The sequence below is a fragment of the Pseudophryne corroboree genome, chromosome 1 (assembly GCF_028390025.1).
Source record: "Pseudophryne corroboree isolate aPseCor3 chromosome 1, aPseCor3.hap2, whole genome shotgun sequence".
NCBI classification, from domain to species: domain Eukaryota; kingdom Metazoa; phylum Chordata; class Amphibia; order Anura; family Myobatrachidae; genus Pseudophryne; species Pseudophryne corroboree.
In genome coordinates this window covers 756,469,856-756,494,676 of record NC_086444.1, presented here as the reverse complement: position 1 = coordinate 756,494,676, position 24,821 = coordinate 756,469,856, and the positions used below count along the sequence as shown (strand labels likewise).

Below are 24,821 nucleotides of genomic sequence, written 5' to 3'. Positions count from 1 at the left end.
TAGCCGTCACGTCCTTCCTAGCCTTTATTAGCGTAGGAATAACCTCATCCGGAATCCCTTTTTCTACTAGGATCCGGCGTTCAACCGGCCTGCCGTCAAACGCAGCCGCGGTAAGTCTTGGAACAGACAAGGTCCCTGCTGCAACAGATCCTGCCTTAGCGGCAGAGGCCATGGGTCCTCAGCGAGCATTTCTTGCAGCTCTGGATACCAAGTCCCTCTAGGCTAATCCGGAACAATGAGTATTGTTCTCACTCCTCTTTTCCTTACGATTCTCAGCACCTTGGGTATGAGAGGAAGAGGAGGAAACACATAAACCGACTGGAACATCCACGGTGTCACCAGTGCGTCTACAGTTAACGCCTGAGGGTCTCTTGACCTGGCGCAATACCTCTGTAGCTTTTTGTTGAGGCGGGATGCCATCATGTCCACCTGTGGCAGTTCCCACCGACCTACAATCTGCGCAAAGACTTCTTGATGAAGTCCCCACTTTCCCGGGTGGAGGTCGTGCCTGCTGAGGAAGTCTGCTTCCCAGTTGTCCACTCCCGGAATGAACACTGCTGACAGTGCTCATACGTGATTCTCCGCCCATCGAAGAATTCTGGTGGCTTCCGCCATCGCCACCCTGCTCCTTGTGCCGCCTTGGCGGTTTACATGAGCCACTGCGGTGGTGATGTCTGATTGAATCAGCACCGATTGGTTGCGAAGCAGGGTCTCCGCTTGACTTAGGGCGTTGTATATGGCCCTTAGTTCCAGGATATTGATGTTAAGGCAAGTCTCCTGACTTGACCACAGCCCTTGGAAACTTCTTCCCTGAGTGACTGCCCCCCACCCTCGGAGGCTTGCATCCGTGGTCACCAGGACCCAGTCCTGAATGCCGAACCTGCGGCCCTCGAGAAGTTGAGTACTCTGCAGCCACCACAGAAGAGACACACTGGCCCTGGGGAATAGGGTGATCAGCCGATGCATCTGTAGATGCGATCCGGACCACTTGTCCAACAGATCCCATTGAAAAGGTCCTCGCATGGAACCTGCCGAAGGGAATGGCCTCGTATGACGCCACCATCTTTCCCAGGACTCGCGTGCAGTGATGCACCGACACCTGTTTTGGTTTTAAGAGGTCTCTGACCAGTGTCTTGAGCTCCCGAGCCTTCTCCGTCGGGAGAAAAACCTTCTTCTGGTCTGTGTCCAGAATCATGCCCAGGAAGGGCAGTCACGTCGTAGGAATCAGCTGCGACTTTGGAATATTCAGAAACCAGCCGTGCTGTTGTAACGCTTCCCGAGAGCGTGCTACACTAATCAGCAACTGCTCTCTGGACCTCGCCTTTATGAGGAGATCGTCCAAGTATGGGATAATTGTGACTCCTTGCTTTCGAAGGAGCACCATCATTACCGCCAATAACTTGGTAAATATTCTCGGTTCCGTTGACAGACCAAACGGCACCGTCTGGAATTGGTAATGACAATCCTGTACCACAAATCTGAGGTACTCCTGATGAGGTGGATAAACGGGGACATGAAGGTAAGCATCCTTTATGTCCAGAGACACCATAAAATCCCCCTCCCTTGCGATGACTGCTCTGAGCGATTTCATCTTGAACTTGAACTTTTCAAGTATATGTTCAGGGGTTTTAAATTCAATATGGGTCTGACCGAACCATCTGGTTTCGGGACTACAACATGGTCGAATAATAACCCCCTCCTTGTTGAAGGAGGGGAACCTTGACCACCACCTGTTGAAGATGCAATCTGTGAATTGCAGTTAACCCTGTTTCCCTCTCGGGAGGGGAAGCCGGCAGGGCCTTCAGTGAGGAGGCATCTTCTCAAAGTCCAGCTTGTATCCCTGAGACACAATATCTATTGCCCAGGGATCTAACAGGGAGTGAACCCACTTGTGGCTGAACTTTCAAAGGCGTGCCCCCACCAGTCCTAGCTCCGCCTGGATTTTCGTAGAGGCCGGGGAGGACTTCTGTTCCTGGGAACTAGCTGTGTTGTGCAGCTGGTTTCCTCTGGCAAGAAAGGACGCACCTCGGACTTTCTTGTTTCTTTGTTCGAAAGGCTGCAGTGGATAATGACGTGCTTTCCTAGGTTGTGCAGGAATATAAGGCAAAATATTAGAATTACCAGCTATAGCTGTGGAGACCAGGTCCGAGAACCCTTCTCCACACAATCCTCAGCCTTCCATATGCCACTTAAGTTGGCATCATCTGTCCATTGCATATTCTACAGGATACGTCAAGCAGAAATCGACATAGCTTTGCCTCTAGTACCCAGTATACTCATGTCTCTTTGGGCATGTTTTATGATATATATCTCTTAAGACAGCATCTTTAATATATATATAAATATATCTCTACATATACATATACATATATATATATATATATATATATATATACATACTAGGGTCTCAATTTCTGCTGATAAGGTACCTGTCCACGCTGCCACAGTGCTATAAACCCATGCCGACACAATCGCCGGTCTGAGTAGTGTACCAAAATGTGCACGCTATCTGCAGGATCCCTGAGGATAGCTGTTAAATCAGGGCTACCTTTTGGGCAAACGTGACACCCTAGGGGAAGATTCCCATCACATCCTGGCCCTAGTGGGTAAAGGATACTGCCTGAGAATTCTTTGTGGGAAGCTGCAGTCTCTTGTCTGGAGATTCCCGCTCTTTTTCCTCATGAGAGGAGGGAAATTTACCTCCGCTTTCTTCCCCTTAACATGTGTACCCTTGTGTCAGGGACAGATGAGTCATCAGTGATATGCAAATCATCTTTATTACAATAATCATATATTGAATACTTTTCTGCCATTCTGGCTGTAACTTTGCATTATCGTAGTCGACACTGGAGTCAAACTCTGTGTCGATATCCAGGTCTATTATTTTGGATAGTGAGCATTGTGAGACTCTGAAGGTCTCTGCGCCATAGGGACAGACATGGGTAGATTTCCTGTCTGTTCTCTAATCTTTTGTGCAATAAATTCACCTTAGCACTTACACATATCCAAACAGGTGCCGGCGTTGTCGACGGAGACACCCTCTCACACACACATTAGCTCCATCTCCTCCTTAGGGGAGCCTTTTACCTCAGACATGTCGACACACACGTACCGACACACCACACACACAGGGGATGCTCTATTTGAAGACAGTTCCCCCACAAGGCCCTTTGGAGAGACAGAGAGAGAGTATGCCAGCACACACCCCAGCGCTATATGACCCAGGAATCACACAGTAACGTAGTGTTAACCCAGTAGCTGCTGTATATTGTTTTTACGCCAAATTTATGTGCCCCCCCTCTCTTTTTCACCCTCTTCTATCATGCTTCTGCAGGGGAGAGCCTGGGGAGCTTCCTCTCAGCGGAGCTGTGGAGAGAAAATGGCGCTGGTGAGTGCTGAGGAAGAAGCCCCGCCCCCTCAGCAGTGGGCTTCTGTCCCGCGATTTTGTGTAAAATAATGGCGGGGGCTCATGTATATATACAGTGCCCAACTGTATATATGCCCACTTTGCCAAGAGGTCTCTAATTGCTGCCCAGGGTGCCCCCCCCCCCCCCTGCGCCCTGAACCCTACAGTGACCGGAGTGTGTGGGTGTAATGTGGGAGCAATGGCGCACAGCTGCAGTGCTGTGCGCTACCTCATATGAAGACAGGAGTCTTCTGCCGCCGATTTTGAAGTCTTCTTGCTTCTCTCGCCGGCTTCTGCCTTCTGGCTCTGCGAGGGGGACGGCGGCGCGGCTCCGGGATCGGACGACCAAGGGTGAGTTCCTGTGTTCGATCCCTCTGGAGCTAATGGTGTCCAGTAGCCTAAGAAGCACGACCTATCCGCAGTTAGTAGGTTTGCTTCTCTCCCCTCAGTCCCACGTAGCAGAGAGTCTGTTGCCAGCAGATCTCTCTGAAAATAAAAAACCTAACAAAATACTTTCTTATTAGCAAGCTCAGGAGAGCTCACTAAAGTGCACCCAGCTCTGTCCGGGCACAGATTCTAACTGAGGTCTGGAGGAGGGACATAGAGGGAGGAGCCAGTGCACACCAGTAGACCTAATTCTTTCTTAGAGTGCCCTGTCTCCTGCAGAGCCCGTCTATTCCCCATGGTCCTTACGGAGTCCCCAGCATCCACTAGGACGATAGAGAATTATATTGAGTGCGAAAAGATGACGTCTTTTAGTACTAATTACACTTCTGACTTAATGTTGGGAAAAGTTGATTTCTGTAACGTCCTAAGTGGATGCTGGGGACTCCGTAAGGACCATGGGGATTAGCGGCTCCGCAGGAGACTGGGCACAACTAAAGAAAGCTTTAGGACTACCTGGTGTGCACTGGCTCCTCCCACTAAGACCCTCCTACAGACCTCAGTTAGATTCTTGTGCCCGGCCGAGCTGGATGCACACTAGGGGCTCTCCTGAGCACCTAGAAAGAAAGTATATTTAGGTTTTTTATTTTCAGTGAGATCTGCTGGCAACAGACTCACTGCAGCGAGGGACTAAGGGGAGAAGAAGCGAACCTACCTAACAGGTGGTAGTTTGGGCTTCTTAGGCTACTGGACACCATTAGCTCCAGAGGGATCGACCGCAGGACCCGACCTTGGTGTTCGTTCCCGGAGCCGCGCCGCCGTCCCCCTTACAGAGCCAGAAGCACGAAGTAGGTCCGGAAAATCGGCGGCAGAAGACTTCGGTCTTCACCAAGGTAGCGCACAGCACTGCAGCTGTGCGCCATTGCTCCTCATGTACACCTCACACTTCGGTCACTGATGGGTGCAGGGCGCTGGGGGGGGGCGCCCTGAGGGCAATAAATAACACCTTGGCTGGCAAAATATACATCATATATAGTCCCAGAGGCTATATAGATGTAAAATTACCCCTGCCAGTATCACAGAAAAAGCGGGAGAAAGTCTGCCGAAAAGGGGGCTTCTCCCTCAGCACACTGGCGCCATTTTCTCTTCACAGTGCAGCTGGAAGACAGCTCCCCAGACTCTCCCCTGTAGTTTTCAGGCTCAAAGGGTTAAAAAGAGAGGGGGGGCACTAAATTTAGGCGCAAATATATGTATACAAGCAGCTATTTGGGGAAAAATCACTCAGTTATAGTGTTAATCCCTGCATTATATAGCGCTCTGGTGTGTGCTGGCATACTCTCTCTCGGCCTCCCCAAAGGACTTTGTGGGGTCCTGTCCTCAGTCAGAGCATTCCCTGTGTGTGTGCGGTGTGTCGGTACGGCTGTGTCGACATGTTGGATGAGGAAGGTTACGTGGAGGCGGAGCAGAGGCCGATAAATGGGATGTCTCCCCCTGTGGGGCCGACACCAGAGTGGATGGATAGGTGGAAGGTATTAACCGACAGTGTCAACTCCTTATATAAAAGGCTGGATGACGTAACAGCTGTGGGACAGCCGGCTTCTCAGCCCGCGTCTGCCCAGGCGTCTCAAAGGCCATCAGGGGCTCAAACAACGCCCGTTACCTCAGATGGCAGACACAAATGTCGACAGAGTCTGACTCCAGTGTCGACGAGGTTGAGACATATACACAATCCACTAGGAACATCCGTTACATGATCTCGGCAATGAAAAAATGTGTTACGCATTTTCTGACATGAACCCAAGTACCACATAAAAGGGGTTTTATTTTTGGGGAGAAAAAACAGCCAGTGTTTTGTTCCCCCATCAGATGAATGAATGAAGTGTGTAAAGAAGCGTGGTTTCCCCCGATAAGAAACTGGTAATTTCTAAAAGGTTACTGATGGCGTACCCTTTCCCGCCAGAGGATAGGTCACGTTGGGAGATATCCCTTAGGGTGGATAAGGCGCTCACACGTTTGTCAAAAGGTGGCACTGCCGTCTTAGGATACGGCCACCTTGAAGGAACCTGCTGATAAAAAGCAGGAGGCGATTCTGAAGTCTGTATTTACACACTCAGGTTATATACTGAAACCTGCAATTGCCTCAGCATAAAAAGTGCTGCTGCAGCGTGGTCTGACACCCTGTCAGATAATATTAATACGCTAAGACAGGGATAATATTTTGCTAACATTGAGCATATTTAAGACGTTGTCTTATATATAAAGGATGCACAGAGGGATATTTGCCGGCTGGCATCCAGAATTAATGCAATGTCCATTCTGCCAGGAGGGTAGTAGAAACCCGGCAGTGGACAGGTGATACTGCATTTAAAAGGCACATGGAGATTCTGCCTTATAAGGGTGAGGAATTGTTTGGGGATGGTCTCTGGGACCTCGTATCCACAGCAACAGCTGGGAAGAAAAATTTTTACCTCAGGTTTCCTCACAAAAGCCTAAAGAAAGCACCGTATTTTCAGGTACAGTCCTTTCGCCTTCAGAAAAGCAAGCGGGTCAAAGGCGCTTTCTTTCTGCACAGGGACAAGGGAAGAAGGAAAAAGCTGCACCAGTCAGCCAGTTCCAGGATCAAATATCTTCCCTCGCTTCCTCTGAGTCCACCGCATGACGCTGGGGCTCCACAGGTGGAGACAGGTGCGGTGGGGGCGCGTCTCGGGAACTGCAGGGATCAGTGGGCTTGCCCACAGGTGGATCCCTAGTTTCTGCAAGTAGTATCACAGGGATACAGGCTGGAGTTCGAGACGTCTCCCCCTCGCCGTTGCCTCACATCAGCCTTGCCTGCTGCCCTCGGAGAAAGGTGGTACTGGCGGCAATTCACAAGCTGTACTTCCAGCAGGTGAAATCAAGGTACCCCTCCTTCAACAAGGCCTGGGTTACTATTCCAAAATGTTGTGGTACCGAAACCAGACGGTTCGGTGAGACCCATTCTAAAATTGAAATCCTTGAACACTTATATACGAAGGTTCAAGTTCAAAATGGAATCGCTCAGGGCGATTATTGCAAGCCTGGAAAATTTCAGGGTATCACTGGACATCAAGGATACTTACCTGCATGTCCCTATTTACCCTCGTCACCAGGTGTACCTCAAAATTGTGGTACAGGATTGTCATTACCAATTCCAGACGTTGCCGTGGATCTGTCCCCGGCACCGAGGGTATTTACCAAGGTAATGGCCGAAGTACTTATCCCGTACTTGGACGATCTCCTTATAAAGGCGAGGTCCAGGGAGCAGTTGTTCGTCGGAGTAGCACTATCTCGAGAAGTGATACAACAGCACGGCTGGATTCTGAATATTCCAAAGTCGCAGCTGGTTCCTACGACGCGTCTACTGTTCCTGGGTATGGTTCTGGACACAGAACAGGATAAAAAGGGTTTCTCCCGGAGGAGAAGTCCAAGGAGTTGGCGTCTCTAGACGGAGACCTCCTAATACAAATACAGGTATCGGTGCATCTATGCACGCGAGCCTTGGGAAAGATGGTAGCTTCTTACGAAGAATTTCCATTCGCCAAGTCCCATGCAAGGATCTTCCAGTGGGATCTGTTGGACAAGTGGTCCGGGTTGCATCCTCAGATGCATCGGCGGATAACCCTGTCTCCAAGGGCCAGGGTTTCGCTGTGGTGGTGACTGCAGAGTGCTCATCTTCTAGGGGGCCGCAGATTCGGCATACAGGACTGGGTCCTGGTGACCACGGATGCCAGCCTTCAAGGCTGGGGGGCAGTCACACAGGGAAGAAACTTCCAAGGCCTATGGAAAAGTCAGGAGACTTCCCTACACATAAATGTTCTGGAACTATGGGCCATTTACAATGCCCTAAGTCAGGCTAGACCCCTGCTTCAACACCGGCCGGTGCTGATCCAGTCAGACAACATCACGGCGGTCGCTCATGTAAACCGACAGGGGGGCACAAGAAGCAGGATGGTGATGGCAGAAGCCACAAGGATTCTCCGATGGGCGGAAAATCATGTGTTAGCACTGTCAGCAGTGTTCATTCCCGGAGTGGACAACTGAGAAGCAGACTTTCTCAGCAGACACGACCTCCACCCGAGAGAGTGGGGACTTATCCAGAAGTCTTCCAAATGATTGTGCACCGTGGGGAAAGGCCACAGGTGGACAGGATGGCGTCCCGCCTCAACAAAAAGCTACAAAGATATTGCGCCAGGTCAAGGGACCCTCAGGCGATAGCTGTGGACGCTCTGGTAACACCGTGGGTGTACCAGTCGGTGTATGTGTTCCCTTCTCTGCCTCTCATACCCAGGGTAATGAGAATAATAAGAAGGAGAGGAGTAAGAAGTTCCGGGTGGCCAAGAAGAGCTTGGTACCCAGAACTCCAAGAAATGATCTCAGAGGACCCATGGCCTCTGCCGCTCAGACAGGACCTGCTGGAGCAGGGGGCCTGTCTGTTCCAAGATGTACCGTGGCTGCGTTTGACGGCATGGCGGTTGAACGCCGGATCCTGAAGGAAAAGGGCATTCTGGAGGAAGTTATCCCTACGCTATTTAAAGCTAGGAAAGAAGTGAACGCAAACCATTATCACCGCATATGGCGGAAATAGGTTGCGTGCTGTGAGGCCAGTAAGGCCCCAAAAGAGGAATTTCAGCTAGGTCGCTTTCTGCACTTCCTACAAGTCAGAGGTGACTATGGGCCTAAAATTGGGTTCCATTAAGGCCCAGATTTCGGCTCTATCGATTTTCTTCCAAAATAGAACTGGCTTCACTGCCTGAAGTTCAGACTTTTGTTAAGGGAGTGCTGCATAGTCAGCCCCCGTTTGTGCCTCCAGTGGCACCGTGGGATCTCAACGTAGTGTTGGATTTCCTGAAGTCGCATTGAGTTGAGCCACTTAAATCCGTGGAGCTACAATACCTCACGTGGAAAGTGGTCATGCTGTGGGCCTTGGCGTCGGCCAGGCGTGTATCAGAATTGGCGGCTTTGTCAAAAGCCCTTATCTGTATTTTATATGGATAAGGCGGAATTGAGGACTCGTTCCCAATTCCTTCCAAAGGTGGTAGCAGTTTTCATGTGAACCAACCTATTGTGGTGCCTGCGGCTACTTGGGACTTGGAGGATTCCAAGTTTCTGGACGTAGTCAGGGCCCTGAAAAGTATATGTTTCCAGGACGGCTGGAGTCAGGAAAACTGACTCGCTATTTATCCTGTATGCACCCAACAAGCTGGGTGCTCCTGCTTCTAAGCAGACTATGGCTCGCTGGATCTGTAGCACGATTCAACTTGCACATTCTGCGGCTGGACTGCCGCACCCTAAATCTGTGAAAGCCCATTCCACGAGGAAAGGGGCTCTTCTTTGGCGGCTGCCCGAGGGGTCTCGGCTTTACAAATTTGCCGAGCTGTTACTTGGTCGGGTTAAAACACTCTTGCAAGAGTCTACAAGTTTGATACCCTGGCTGAGGAGGACCTTGAGTTTGCTCATTCGGTGCTGCAGAGTCACCCGCACTCTCCCGCCCGTTTGGGAGCTTTGGTATAATCCCCATGGTCCTTACGGAGTCCCCAGCATCCACTTAGGACGTTAGAGAAAATAAGATTTTACTCACCGGTAAATCTATTTCTCGTAGTCCGTAGTGGATGCTGGGCGCCCATCTCAAGTGCGGATTGTCTGCAATACTTGTATATAGTTATTGCCTAACTAAAGGGTTATTGTTGGGCCATCTGTTGAGAGGCTCAGTTGTTATCATACTGTTAACTGGGTATAGTATCACGAGTTATACGGTGTGATTGGTGTGGCTGGTATGAGTCTTACCCGGGATTCAAAATCCTTCCTTATTGTGTCAGCTCTTCCGGGCACAGTATCCTAACTGAGGTCTGGAGGAGGGTCTTAGTGGGAGGAGCCAGCGCACACCAGGTAGTCCTAAAGCTTTCTTTAGTTGTGCCCAGTCTCCTGCGGAGCCGCTAATCCCCATGGTCCTTACGGAGTCCCCAGCATCCACTACGGACTACGAGAAATAGATGTACCGGTGAGTAAAATCTTATTTTTTTTTTTTTTTTTTGCACTTGTTAATTTGAATTTCCTATTTTCATCATTCTCCGTGACATTACTGTGAAGGTATGGTTTGTATCATTGATAATTATGACATGTAAAAGTTATTAATCCACTTTGAGCATATGGATTATTAGTCCACTGCACCATTATCTCTAAGTATAAAATAATTAGTGGAAAAAGGAGTGCTTAATTCAGATCTGATCGCAGCAGCAAATTTGTTAGCAGATGGGAAAACCATGGCCCTCATTCCGAGTTGTTCGCTCGGTAAAAATCTTCGCATCGCAGCGATTTTCCGCTTAATGCGCATGCGCAATGTTCGCACTGCGACTGCGCCAAGTAAATTTGCTATGCACTTAGTAATTTTACTCACGGCTTTTTCATCGTTCTGGCGATCGTAATGTGATTGACAGGAAATGGGTGTTACTGGGCGGAAACAGGCCGTTTTATGGGCGTGTGGGAAAAAACGCTACCGTTTCCGGAAAAAACGCAGGAGTGGCTGGAGAAACGGAGGAGTGTCTGGGCGAACGCTGGGTGTGTTTGTGACGTCAAAGCAGGAACGACAAGCAGTGAAATGATCGCAGATGCCGAGTAAGTCTGGAGCTACTCAGAAACTGCTACGAGGTGTGTAATCGCAATATTGCGAATACATCGTTCGCAATTTTAAGATGCTAAGATTCACTCCCAGTAGGCGGCGGCTTAGCATGAGCAAATCTGCTAAAATCCGCTTGCGAGCGAACAACTCGGAATGACCTCCCATGTGCACTGCAGGTGTGGCAGATGTAACATGTGCAGAGAGAGTTGATTTGGGTGGGTTATTTTGTTTCTGTGCAAGGTAAATACTGGCTGCTTTAATTTTACACTACAATTTAGATTTCAGTTTGAACACACCCCACCCAAATCTAACTCTCTCTGCACATGTTACATTTGCCGCCCCCCCCCCCCCCCCCCCCCCCCCCCCCTGCAGTGCACATGGTTTTGTCCATTAGCTAACAAATTTGCTGCTGCGATCAGGTCGGCAGGGTTCCGGTATGAATGGTCGACAGTCACTAGGTCGACCACTATTGGTCGACATTGGCATGGTCGACGAGTATAAATGGTCGACCCGTGAAAATGGTCGACACATGAAAATGTCGACATGAGGATTTTTTTTGTTGTTTTTGGGTGTCGTTTTCTGCGTAAAGTGACGGTGAACCCCAACTAGTGCACCGCGTCCCCTCGCGTGGCTCGCTTCGCTTGCCATGCTTCGGGCAAGGTGCCTCGCTCCGCTGCACTCGGCACAGATTACCGTTCCCAATCATAGTCCACGTGGATCGTAAAGTATGGAAAAGTTCCCCAAAATAAGTTTTTTTTTTTTTTTTTAAACTCATGTCGACCCTTTCATGTGTCGACCATGTGTCCATGTCGACCATGTCAATGTCGACAACAGTGGTCGACCTAATGACTGTTGACCATAACATCGTCGACCATCCAAACGGATACCATCTGAATTAGGCCCACAGCCCGATAAAATAAATGTGATTATGTAGCTGAACTCTTCTAATATCAAATAAAATATTTTTCTATGTATGCAAAAGTATTTGCTTCTGGTTCCAGAAAAAGATGCATTTAAATAATAGAAATAACATAAACGACCTTAACTGCAGGTCACATGCATTTCTCTTTCTGTGTTTCTGTTGCAGAGTACGGAAAGCTTTGTCACCTCCAGAAGTGTAGACAGGCAGGAGTTCAGCAACATGGAAGTATTGTCAGAAACAAGGTAACTACATGGAGGCTTGTGCTGCATGTTTCCAGTATAGAAAAAGTGTGCATTTAGGAGCCATCTGATTTACTTTCATGAGGTCTAAGGAATTTTAGAGGTTGATGTATCAAGAAGTGAAAATAGTGAAGTTACCCATAGTAACCAACCAGCTTTGACTTAGCATTTATTATAGATATATATATATACAGAAAATGATAGGTAGAAGCCAAGTTATACGGTACAGGCTGTCAGGACACAGCAATGACAGAAATACTGTAATGAGGGAGACTACTTTTGATAGGAGGTCTTCCATTAATCCAGCACAGACTTTAAAATACATGCACAGTTATGTCACATTTATGTTCTAATCAGTATATATAATATTCTAGCTTTAATGTTTACATATGTGATCTCTATTTATTAATAGTTATTTCTATAGCGCATACACATAATGTATTATGCATTGATTTACAGAGAATAGTCATTTATATCAGTCCCAGTCAGTTTACAATCTATGGGGGTAATTCAGACCTGATCGCTGCTGTGCGTTTTAACACAGTCGGGCAATCAGCTCTGAACTGTGTATGCAGCGCAATTCGCAGGCACGACGGTCCGCAGCGACGGGATGGTGCTGAAAATCCGAACGCACCAGCGATCGCAAGAAGATTGACAGGAAGAGGGCGTTTGTGGGTGGCAACAGACCATTTCTAGGGAGTGTCTGGAAAATGCAGGCGGGACCTGGCGTTTTGTGGGAGGATTCGTGACGTCAGCTCCGGCCCCGATCATCGCAGCTGCTGAGTAAGTCCTGGGCTGTGCAGAGACTGCACAAACTACTGTTTGTGCAGCTCTCCTGCAAATTCGATCGAACACCTGCAAAGCAAATTCCCCATCCCCCTGTAGGCATCGACTACCTGATCGCAGGGATGCAAAAAAACCCGCACCCTAGCGATCAGGTCTGTTGCCTATTATATGATTACACATGCACACTAGGGTTCATTTGTTGTCAGAACCCAATTAATTTGGAATATGAGAGGAAACCAGAGCACAGTAAGGAAACCCACTCAAACACTGGGAGAACATACAAACTGCACACAGATAGTGTATTGGTCAGGAATTGAACTTCTGATCTCAGGGCTTTAAGGCAGTAATATTAACCACTACACCAACCATATATCTCTGTGTAGGCATTATTGGAATACAAGTAATCTCTTCCCGTGTTGATTTGTCATAGTGCAAAATATTGTGTTATAATTAATTACGGATTAAGTTGTGACACATTTCGCATAGGTTAAATAACCATTTATCTTTAATTGAGCATGCATCCTATCTGTCAGTATAGTACATTTATCTTGACATACAGTATACTTTGTTGCGCAATTCTACTTTTTCTTTGTTGGCTAATTCTGCCATAAAATAAAAACAAAATGTAAAATGAATCCCCTTCACCACTTTGCAATCTGCACTGTTGGGTCCTTTGACACCGGACACCCACGTTTTGCAACGTAACTACTGTAGGTATCAGAGTCTTAGGACACTGGATATTCATTTTACATTTGTTTTTATTTTATAGCCGAATTACCCTTTAAAATTATCTCTTCGCTTTTTGTGAAGGTATCCAGAGATCCAAAGGTTTACATTGGGAACTATTTTTGCAAGTTAAATTGCTAATCTGAGGAAACAATTTACATTTTGAATGTAGAAGTGATACATCCAGCACTGCTAATTTAGAAGTTTGAACAAGGTATTTTTTCTGGTTTGTTTAATATTGTAAAAAAATAAAAATATTTTGAAGTATTGCCGATAATTTTACCATACCGTGGTGGCTTTGTATAACTCTGTACGGGATGCAGTCAGTTTACCTACAATCAAAATCCTGATGGACAAAATACAGACAACCATTGACCGATTGTCAAAATACCGACATTTAAAATGTAGACACGCTCAAAATACCGGCATTTAAACTGACGACAGGTCAAAAAATCGACATGATTTTTTCATTGAAACCGACTTGTTCATACTTTACCATCCCAGTGGAGGGGGAATATAATCATGTGCCGAGCGCAGCAAGGCATCGTGCCTGAAGCATGGCAAGTGCAGCACGCCATGCGAGGGGACGCTGTACACTTATACGGTGTCCATGTCGACCTGTGTCAACATACACACCCAAAAACCCAATGAAAACTTGTGTTGACTTTTATGACCTGTCAACATTTTACGTTTTGGTATTTTGCCAGTGTCGACATTTTAAATGTCGGTAGTTTGACCATGCCAGTTTTTTGACCTTATCTGTATTTTGACCATCGGTCAATTGTTGTCGGTATTTTGACCATTGGGATTTAGGTTGTAGGTAAATCATACTGATCCCCTTTGTACAGATTAGGTGCTCCTGCTAAGTGCAGATTATTTGTCCTTTTTAGAAGCTTTCAATAAGAAATATATGATATGTATATATATATTTTGTCTTTCTACAGCAAAGAGAATGAACATGGCCGAGAGTGTTTGCGATTACCTCCGGTAAGCGCTATATATATTGATTTATTATTATTTTTTTAAATAATGTTGCAAATTTAAACGGTATTTTGCTTACCATGATAATGTCTACAATCCTTCTGAAATACAAGACACCGTGCTTCAAGTTGAGACAAAACCCTTTAGTCCTAATCAAGCAACTAATATATTGGGCAGGTCAGTTTTTTTAGTCCCAAAATCAGGAGAGTTTTGACATAACCTTATGGAGTCATTAAAGTAGACCTGTTACCATGTTGAGTTAAATTTGCCCCCTGCTGTCCCCTCTTTTGATTAAAGGCTGTGGCAGCTGTCCAGTCAGTGCTCTTGTCAGCTGCTGGGTAATTCTCCTGCCAGCCACAGCAGGGTTGTCCTGGTAAGACTCCTGGCATTCTGCAGGTTTGATGAGGGGGTGGGGAGCTTACTGTAAAAATTGTTAACACAGGTTGACATCTTTAGTGTCACTTTGTCACCAAATTATGGGGATTTGTTTATTTTAATAGTGTGTTTTTAGACATATGCTACAATAAAAATTCCACTCCAACGCTCTTGCTGCCCTCATCTACACTGGAACTCCCTTTGTTTCTTATTGCACTGGAGTTACAGCATGCTGGTCTATTTATTATACTGGGCTTAATAAAATAAGCTTCTCTCCCCCAGACCCCTGTACAACCACTGCCACTGGCAGGGGACTTTTTGGTGAAAGTGCTGTGAGGAAATATTTTTTTTCTATTGACCGCTCTTCCATGCACCTCATTTATGTTTCAACAATGATGTACTGCAGAGCACTAAAGCTTCCTGTAGAGCCTTTCCAGATAAATGTGGGTTCTGCTTTTCATATTTGTCCAGTTTACAAGCAGTTCTATCAGACCTGTCTGTGTCTGCCAGATGTTTCTGACAGTAGAAATCCCAAGCTGGAACCATTTAAATATCTTTTTATAGCTTTCCCTGCTTTGTTACAGTCCATGATATATTGTTTCATCCCTCACCTGCTTAGTGGCACTTTCGGTTTCTGAGAGAGGCCAACATCCTGGTAGCTTCGTCTGGGCGCAGTATATGTAATTCTAGAGTTTTCTTCATCCAGCTTAATGTAACACGTCATTCAGGTTTTGAATATTAATGGTGCATATACACTGGGGTTACTAGCAATTAGCACATGCTTAGTAAACAGTGTCAGACTGCTCCTATGGGTTGTCCTGGTAATCACTTATGCCCTTATTTATCAATGAGTGATAAATTTCACTGTGAGTGATAAATTGCACCAGCCAATCCGCTCCTGTCATTTTTCAAACACATACCCTTATTTATTAATGAGTGATAAATTTCACTGTGAGTGATAAATTGCACCAGCCAATCCACTCCTGTCATTTTTCAAACACATGCCCTTATTTATCAATGAGTGATAAATTTCACTGTGAGTGATAAATTGCACCAGCCAATCCACTCCTGTCATTTTTCAAACACATGCCCTTATTTATCAATGAGTGATAAATTTCACTGTGAGTGATAAATTGCACCAGCCAATCCACTCCTGTCATTTTTCAAACACATGCCCTTATTTATCAATGAGTGATAAATTTCACTGTGAGTGATAAATTGCACCAGCCAATCCGCTCCTAACTGTCATTTTTCAAACCCAGCTTGTGACATGGAAGTTAGGAGCGGATTGGCTGGTGCAATTTATCACTCACAGTGAAATGTATCACTCATTGATAAATAAGGGCATTCAGGATGGTAGTCTGCAGGAGGATTGAACAGAGTTCTAGGATATCCCACCAGGTGATTTGTGTCTCTTGCTGCCATCCGGCACATTTGCTCCCCGCATAGTAACTCCAACAGCCTCTGGCCTGAGAAATGGACTGCAGAGAACAATGGAAAAATATGTATAAAATAAAAACGCTATATATTTTATTATTCTGTTTTCAAAACAAAGCACTGTAGCTTTTCAAAGACCTGGTTCCATAGTACTCATGGTGATGTGTGTTTTTGCTACGTTGTTTTGAATGTATAAGTAGAGATTATCTGTTTCTTCCTTAATTACAATCTGCAAAGTAGATTGTACATGGTTTTCCTGTTTTCCTCTGAATCTGACAGGAATGAACAGTATTGTGAGTGAAAAAGGAGATTTTACTGAAAATGCAGACAAAAGACTTCCACAATGGCACCAAAATCTTATTATGTGGTTTTAAAAGGTCATGCAAATGTGAAATTCCTATTAATTCCTTTGGTCTCTTAAGCTTGTTGCTGGGAGAGCATGTAAACATAACTCTAGCAACAAGTCTGTCATTGTGATCAGTGATGGGCACACAGCATAAGCTCTGGAGGTGGGAGGAAATATGTGACGCATGGTAAAATGCACCCACTTTCTTTTCTCTTTCTCAGGAGAGGTTTTGTACAGTTAACAGTTCTAATGTCCTGTTTTACTTACAGATTATTAAGGCTAGCATGGATCTGCCTCATTATTTAGCTCCCAACACCAGCTACTGTATCTGTAAGGGGCCATTTATCAAGGTGGACAGATCTAAAATACTTATCAAATTAGAATTAGTATTTTTCGGACCATAAGACGCACCTGACCATAAGACGCACCTAGTTTTTAGAGGAGGAAAACAGGAAAAAAAATATTCTGAACCAAATAGTGTAATATAATATTTTCTCTGACGTCCTAGTGGATGCTGGGGACTCCGTAAGGACCATGGGGATATAGCGGCTCCGCAGGAGACAGGGCACAATAATAAAAGCTTTAGGATCAGGTGGTGTGCACTGGCTCCTCCCCCTATGACCCTCCTCCAAGCCTCAGTTAGATTTTTGTGCCCGGCCGAGAAGGGTGCAATCTAGGTGGCTCTCCTGAGCTGCTTAGAATAAAAGTTTAAGTTAGGTTTTTTTCTTTCAGTGAGACCTGCTGGCAACAGGCTCACTGCTACGAGGGACTTAGGGGAGAGAAGTAAACTCACCTGCGTGCAGGATGGATTTGCTTCTTAGGCTACTGGACACCATTAGCTCCAGAGGGAGTCGGAACACAGGTCTCACCCTGGGGTTCGTCCCGGAGCCGTGCCGCCGACCCCCCTTGCAGATGCCGAAGTTGAAGAGGTCCAGAGGTCCAGAAACAGGCGGCAGAAGACTTTCAGTCTTCATAAGGTAGCGCACAGCACTGCAGCTGTGCGCCATTGTTGTCAGCACACTTCACCAACAGTCACCAACTGTCACTGAGGGTGCAGGGCGCTGGGGGGGGCGCCCTGGGCAGCAATGTATAATACCTTTTTATGGCTAAAATACATCACATATAGCCCTTGAGGCTATATGGATGTATTTAACCCCTGCCAGATCTCACAAACTCCGGGAGAAGAGCCCGCCGAAAAGGGGGCGGGGCCTATTCTCCTCAGCACACGGCGCCATTTTCCTGCTCAGCTCTGCTGTGAGGAAGGCTCCCAGGCTCTCCCCTGCACTGCACTACAGAAACAGGGTTAAAACAGAGAGGGGGGGCACTTATTTGGCGACATGATTACATATATAAAAATGCTATAAGGGAAAACACTTGTATAAGGGGTTGTCCCTGTATAATTATAGCGTTTTTGGTGTGTGCTGGCAAACTCTCCCTCTGTCTCCCCAAAGGGCTAGTGGGGTCCTGTCCTCTATCAGAGCATTCCCTGTGTGTGTGCTGTGTGTCGGTACGTGTGTGTCGACATGTAGGAGGACGATGTTGGTGAGGAGGCGGAGCAAATTGCCTGTATTGGTGATGTCACTCTCTAGGGAGTCGACACTGGAATGGATGGCTTATTTAGGAATTACGTGATAATGTCAACACGCTGCAAGGTCGGTTGACGACATGAGACGGCCGGCAAACAAATTAGTACCTGTCCAGGCGTCTCAGACACCGTCAGGGGCTTGTAAAAACGCCCATTTACCTCAGTCGGTTGACACAGACACAGACACGGACACTGACTCCAGTGTCGACGGTGAATAAACAAACGTATTTTCCTTTAGGGCCACACGTTTCATGTTAAGGGCAATGAAGGAGGTGTTACATATTTCTGATACTACAAGTACCACAAATAAGGGTATTATGTAGGGTGTGAATAAACTACTTGTAGTTTTTCCTGAATCAGATAAATTAAATGAAGTGTGTGATGATACGTGGGTTTCCTCCGATAGAAAATTATTGGCGGTATACCCTTTCCCGCCAGAAGTTAGGGCGAGTTGGGAAACACACCTTAGGGTGGATAAGGCGCTCACACGCTTATAAAAACAAGGGGCGTTACCGTCTCCAGATACGGCAGCCCTCAAGGAGCCAGCTGATAGGAAGCTGAAAAATATCCTAAAAGTATATACACACATACTGGTGTTATACTACGACCAGCAATCGCCTCAGCCTGGATGTGCAGCGCTGAGGGGGCTTGGTCGGATTTCCTGACTGAAAATATTGATACCCTTGACAGGGACAAGATTTTATTGACTATAGATGCATTTCTATATATGCGAGATGCGCAGAGGGATATTTGCATTCTGGCATCAAGAGTAAATGTGATGTCCATATCTGCCAGACGAAGACACGACAGTGGTCAGGTGATGCAGATTCCAGACGGCACATGGAAGTATTGCCGTATAAAGGGGCGGTCCATCGGACCTGGTGGCCATGGCAACAGCTGAAAAATCCACCTTTTGTTACCCCAAGTCACATCTCAGCAGAAAAGGACACAGTCTTTTCAGTCTCAGTCCTTTCGTCCCCATAAGGGCAGGCGGGCAAAAGGGCCAGTCATATCTGCCCAGGGGTAGAGGAAAGGGAAGAAGACTGCAGCAGGCAGCCCATTCCCAGGAACAGAAGCCCTCCACAGCTTCTGCCAAGTCCGCAGCATGACGCTGGGGCAGTACAAGCGGACTCAGGTGCGGTAGGGGGTCATCTCAAGAGTTTCAGCACGCAGGGGGCTCACTCACAAGTGGACTCCTGGATCCTACACGTAGTATCCCAGGTGTACATTGGAAATTCGAGACGTCTCCCCCTCACAAGTTCCTGAAGTCTGCTTTACCAACGTCTCCCTCCGACAGGGAGGCAGTATTGGGAACAATTCACAGGCTGTATTCCCAGCAGGTGATAATCAAAGTACCCCTTCTACAACAAGGGAAGGGGTATTATTCCACACTATATTGTGGTACTGAAGCCAGCTCGGTGAGATCTGAAATATTTGAACACTTACATACAAGCGTTCAAATCAAGATGGAGTCACTCAGAGTAGTGATAGCGAACCAGGAAGAAGGGGACGATATGGTGTCACTGGATATCAGGGACGCTTACCTACATGTCCAAATTTGCCTTCTCACCAAGGGTACCTCAGGTTCGTGGTACAGAACTGTCACTATCAGTTCAGACGCTGCCGTTTGGATTGTCCACGGCACCCCGGGTCTTTACCAAGGTAATGGCCGAAATGATGATTCTTCTTAAAAGAAATATGGACGCTTTCCTGATAAAGGCAAGGTCCAGAGAACAGTTGGAGGTCGGAGTAGCACTATCTTAAGTAGTTCTACGACAGCACGAGTGGATTCTAAATATTCCAAAATCGCAGTTTTTTCCGACGACACGTCTACTGTTCCTAGGGATGATTCTGGACACAGTCCAGAAAAGGATGTTTTCTCCCGGAGAAGAAAGCCAGGGAGTTATCCGAGCTAGTCAGGAACCTCCTAAAACCAGGAAAAGTATCAGTGCATCATTGCACAAGGATCCTGTGAAAAATGGTGGTTTCTTACAAAGCGATCCCATTCGGTAGATTTCACGCAAGAACCTTTCCGTGGGATCTGCTGGAAAAATGGTCCGGATCGCATCTTCAGATGCATCAGCGGATAACCCTGTCTCCAAGGACAAGGGTGTTTCTTCTGCGGTGGCTGCAGAGTGCTCATCTATGAAAGGGCCGCAGATTCGGCATTCAGGACTGGGTCCTGGTGACCACGGATGCCAGCCTGAGTGGCTGGGGAGCAGTCACACAAGGAAAAAATTTCCAGAGAGTGTGATCAAGTCTGGAGACTTCTCTCCACATAAATATACTGGAGCTAAGGGCAATTTACAATGCTCTAAGCTTAGCAAGACCTCTGCTTCAAGGTCAGCCGGTATTGATCCAGTGGGACAACATCACGGCAGTCGCCCACGTAAACAGGGCGGCACAAGAAGCAGGAGGGAAATGGCAGAAACTACAAGGATTCTTCGCTGGGCGAAAAATCATGTGATAACACTCTCAGCAGTGTTCATTCCGGGAGTGGAAAACTGGGAAGCAGACTTCCTCAGCAGGCATGACCTCTACCCGGGAGAGTGGGGACTTCATCGGGAAGTCTTCCACATGATTGTAAACCGTTGGGAAAAACCAAAGGTGGACATGATGGCGTCCCGCCTGAACAAAAAACTAGACAGATATTGCGCCAGGTCAAGGGACCCTCAGGCAATAGCGGTGGACGCTCTGGTAACACTGTGGGTGTACCAGTCAGAGTATGTGTTCCCTCCTATGCCTCTCATACCAAAAGTACTGAGAATCATAAGAGGGAGATGAGTAAGAACGATACTCGTGGTTCCGGATTGGCCAAGAAGGACTTGGTACCCGAAACTTCAAGAGATGTTCACGGAAGACCCGTGGCCTCTACCTTTAAGAAAGGACCTGCTCCAGCAGGGGCCTTGTCTGTTCCAAGACTTACCGCGGCCGCGTTTGACGGCATGGCGGTTGAACGCCGGATCCTGAAAGGGCATTCCAGATGAAGTCATCCCTACCCTGGTCGAAGACAGGAAGGATGTAACCGCAAAACATTTTCACCGCATTTGGTGAAGATATGTTGCGTGGTGTGAGGCCAAGAAGGCCCCTACAGAGGAATTCCAACTGGGTCGTTTCCTACATTTCCTGAAAACAGGACTGTCTATGGGCCTAAAATTAGGGTCCATTAAGGTTCAAATTTCGGCCCTGTCGAATTTCTTCCAGAAAGAACTGGCTTTAGTGCCTGACGTTCAGATGTTTGTAAAAGGGGTACTGCATATACAGCCTCATTTTGTGCCCCAGTGGCACCTTGGGATCTCAATGTTGTTTTGAGTTTCCTAAAGTCACATTGGTTTGAACCACTCACCACTGTGGACTTAAAATATCTCACATGGAAGGTGACGATGCTATTAGCCCTGGCTTCAGCCAGGCGTGTGTCAGAATTGGCGGCTTTATCATATATAAAGCCCTTACTTAATTTTTCATTCTGACAGGGCAGAATTGAGGACTCGTCCTCAATTTCTCCTTAAGGTGTTTTCTGTTTTTCACATGAACCAACCTATTGTGGTACCTGCGGGTACTAGGGACTTGGAGGACTCCAAGTTACTTGACGTTGTCAGGGCCCTGAAAAATATGTTTCCAGGACGGCTGGAGTCAGAAAATCTGACTCGCTGTTTAGCCTGTATGCACCCAACAAGATGGGTGCTCCTGCTTCTAAGCAGACGATTGCTCGCTGGATTTGTAATACAATTCAGTTTACACATTCTGTGGCAGGCCTGCCACAGCCAAAATCTGTAAAAGCCCATTCCAAAAGGAAGGGGGCTCATCTTGGGCGACTGCCCGAGGGGTCTCGGCTTTACAACTTTGCCGAGCAGTTACTTGGTCAGGGGCAAACACGTTTGCTAAATTCTACAAATTTGATACCCTGGCTGAGGAGGACATGGAGTCTCTCATTCGGTGCTGCAGGGTCATCCGCACTCTCCCGCCCGTTTGGGAGCTTTGGTATAATCCCCATGGTCCTTACGGAGTCCCCAGCATCCACTAGGACGTCAGAGAAAATAAGATTTTACTTACCGATAAATCTATTTCTCGTAGTCCGTAGTGGATGCTGGGCGCCCATCCCAAGTGCGGATTGTCTGCAATACTTGTACATAGTTATTGTTACAAAAATCGGGTTATTCTTGTTGTGAGCCATCTTGTCAGAGGCTCCTTCGTTGTTATCATACTGTTAACTGGGTTCAGATCACAGGTTGTACGGTGTAATTGGGGTGGCTGGTATGAGTCTTACCCGGGATTCAATATCCTTCCTTATTATGCACGCTCGTCCGGGCACAGTATCCTAACTGAGGCTTGGAGGAGGGTCATAGGGGGAGGAGCCAGTGCACACCACCTGATCCTAAAGCTTTTATTATTGTGCCCTGTCTCCTGCGGAGCCGCTATATCCCCATGGTCCTTACGGAGTCCCCAGCATCCACTACGGACTACGAGAAATAGATTTATCGGTAAGTAAAATCTTATTTAAACTGAGGGGGGGGGGGAGTCACTTTATTATGGCAAATATTTAAGAGTAAACCTTGGCATTTGCTGAAATTGTGGTAGATCTTTACACACACACACACACACACACACACACACACACTCTCACTGTAAACACAGGTTCCCCGCATCCATCCTGCATTAAACACACACAGACACTGTAAACACAGGTTCCCCGCGTCCAGCCTGCGTTGACCACTCTGAGAAAGGAAGAGGTGAGGGGGGGAGAGCGGGGGGACTCACTTTATTGCCTGTCACAGCCTGTCAGTTTACGCTGCCCAAAGCACTCTACTCTGAGGAAGGAATCGGAGGAGGTGAGGGGAGGGAGCGGGGGAGTCACGTGATGCCGGCGCTCTGCTGTCGCGCTCTCAGATGCCGGGCTCTGAGATGACGGCAAAGCAGCAGCAGCAGACAGGACCCGCCGCTACCCGCACCCGATAACTGCTGCCTCTCCCACCCAGTGCGCTCCCACCCAGCGCATTGAGAGCGCTCCATAAGGTTTTTATTGCTCTGCATATGTATTATTCGGACCATAAGACGCATGTACTTTTCCACCCACATTTTGGGGGAGAAAAAGTGCGTCTTATGGTCCGAAAAATACGGTAACGGGAATTAGGGTTCAATAATTTCTACTGTGCTAATCTAAATCTATGAAAGTATTTTAGCATTTTGTTTTCTCCTAGTTGGATTTAGATAATCAGGCTTGCTCACAGGGATGAAACATTAATTCTGAATTTGGCTGTGAAATGTCAAGTTTCACTAATGGATTTTGGGTTTAGGTGGTCCCAGTCCCATCTAAACCAGGCCACACAGCAGATTAAATTGATGTAGCCATCCCAGCTCTGTTCATAGCCTATAAAATCTGCAACATTTGTTTAATGAAGTGTCTAATGGGAAGTAAGAAGTGGAACTGAACAATGGAGTAAGCAACGCCTCACATCTTCATGGCTCACTTAAGGTGTGAGGTTTTGGCGATACAATCTTTGCGATCCACTTTTGATTTCTATTAGCTGCCCATTAAAGCACATTTTAGCTCAACTCTATTTGTCAGTCATAGAAAATTTATTTTTTTTACAGCCGTTTCAGGAACGTGTGTAGGCAACCAATGGAGGCAATTTGGCATTTTGCTATTAGTTAATTTAATTATGGCTTGCAGCCGTGGACTTGAAATGTTCAAAGACAGAATTGATCTTTCAGATAGGCTACGCTGTGCCACCATCATACTGTAGCTGGAATTTATTTAATTTACGAGCAAACCCTGAAAATCTGTCTAATAACCACCTTACTGTAAATCTATTTATTGGCTTGGATATGTTAGAATTAAACGTAAAAATGTCACAAGGGTACATTATACAATGGTTTCCTTTATGCCTTATAAATAGCCAAGATACTAACCTTTAACAACGGAGTGTAAGTTAAAACGTACAATATATAATTATGTACCTTGAGTCCCTGAAGTATACCAAAACCATGAGGGGCACTGGACAGTTTTATAGTTCCAAATTCATTCAGGTGCATGATGTGGCACGGTGTTGCACTAATATCTACTCTACATGCATAGCTGTTAGTTACCTATTGGATATTTATTTTAGTGAAGGCTAGAGAGAGTCATGACATTATTGTATGTTATTATTGCATTATTTCCTTGCATCACATTGTACATAAATCTAGATGAAATACTAACGTTGGGGAATTGTTTTTTTTTTTTTTTATGTATGTGTTTTGTTTTCAGAAATGTCATCTTTTATTTAGTACTACATAAACAGTGTTCTGAAAATGTTCTGTCAGTTGATAAAGTAGGAAGTGAAGAATCATTTTGTCCGTTGCTTGCTTTGAGAGGGTTAATGTGGGACATGCTGTATGCTTGAGAAGCATTGAGGTTTTCCGAGTGATCTGACACTCTCTCGCTTTCTCTCATGCTATCCAGTGTACTATCTTTGTGTGATTTTGGCTCTTGCCCAACACTTGTATTGTTTCCAGCTGAGTTGCCAAACTCGGCTGCTGGCTCTATAAGCTCAGTGCTGCCTCAATATCCAAAGCTCCCCTATAAATAGCATTAGAGTGTGCCCTCCTCCTCCTCCTCCATAGGACAAGGGAAGTCATTGCAACCAGCACACAATTTAGTTGGCACAGAATGATTAGCAGTGGCTGCAGAGGGAAATCAGATGCATGTTTTTCTTCACACTATCGCCTGCTCAGCCTTCTTGCCTGAAGGGAGTTCTACGACGAGTGTGGTTGCTGCATCAGCCCTAGCAACAGCAAAACGTTGTTCCTCATGTTGAATTTTTCTTTTCTTTTTTTTGCCTCGTCATTGCTGTTGTCAACAAAAGGGAGTGGCAATTCCTCAAAGACCAATCTGAGAAACCATGCAAATAAATGTGATGTAGCGGAATAAGCAAATGGTTTAAGGAATGAGGTTGCTATTTTGTTTAGGAGCGAGGGAAAGTTCAGGGCACACAGAGGGGCGTTGTGTTCTTCAGACGGA

The 24,821-nt window shown here is 46.5% G+C and overlaps 1 protein-coding gene across 5 annotated transcripts in view; it reads left to right on the top strand.

The window, feature by feature from the left end:
- The window catches only part of FAM13A (family with sequence similarity 13 member A), a 398,835-nt gene that overhangs the window by 318,569 nt on the left and 55,445 nt on the right, over positions 1 to 24,821 (top strand). For all 5 annotated transcript variants that reach the window (XM_063917175.1, XM_063917158.1, XM_063917167.1 and 2 more), the window contains exons 11-12: positions 11,512 to 11,588; positions 14,042 to 14,084. In XM_063917175.1, the coding sequence (XP_063773245.1) occupies positions 11,512 to 11,588; positions 14,042 to 14,084 (120 nt within the window). The remainder of the gene's footprint in view (positions 1 to 11,511; positions 11,589 to 14,041; positions 14,085 to 24,821) is intronic.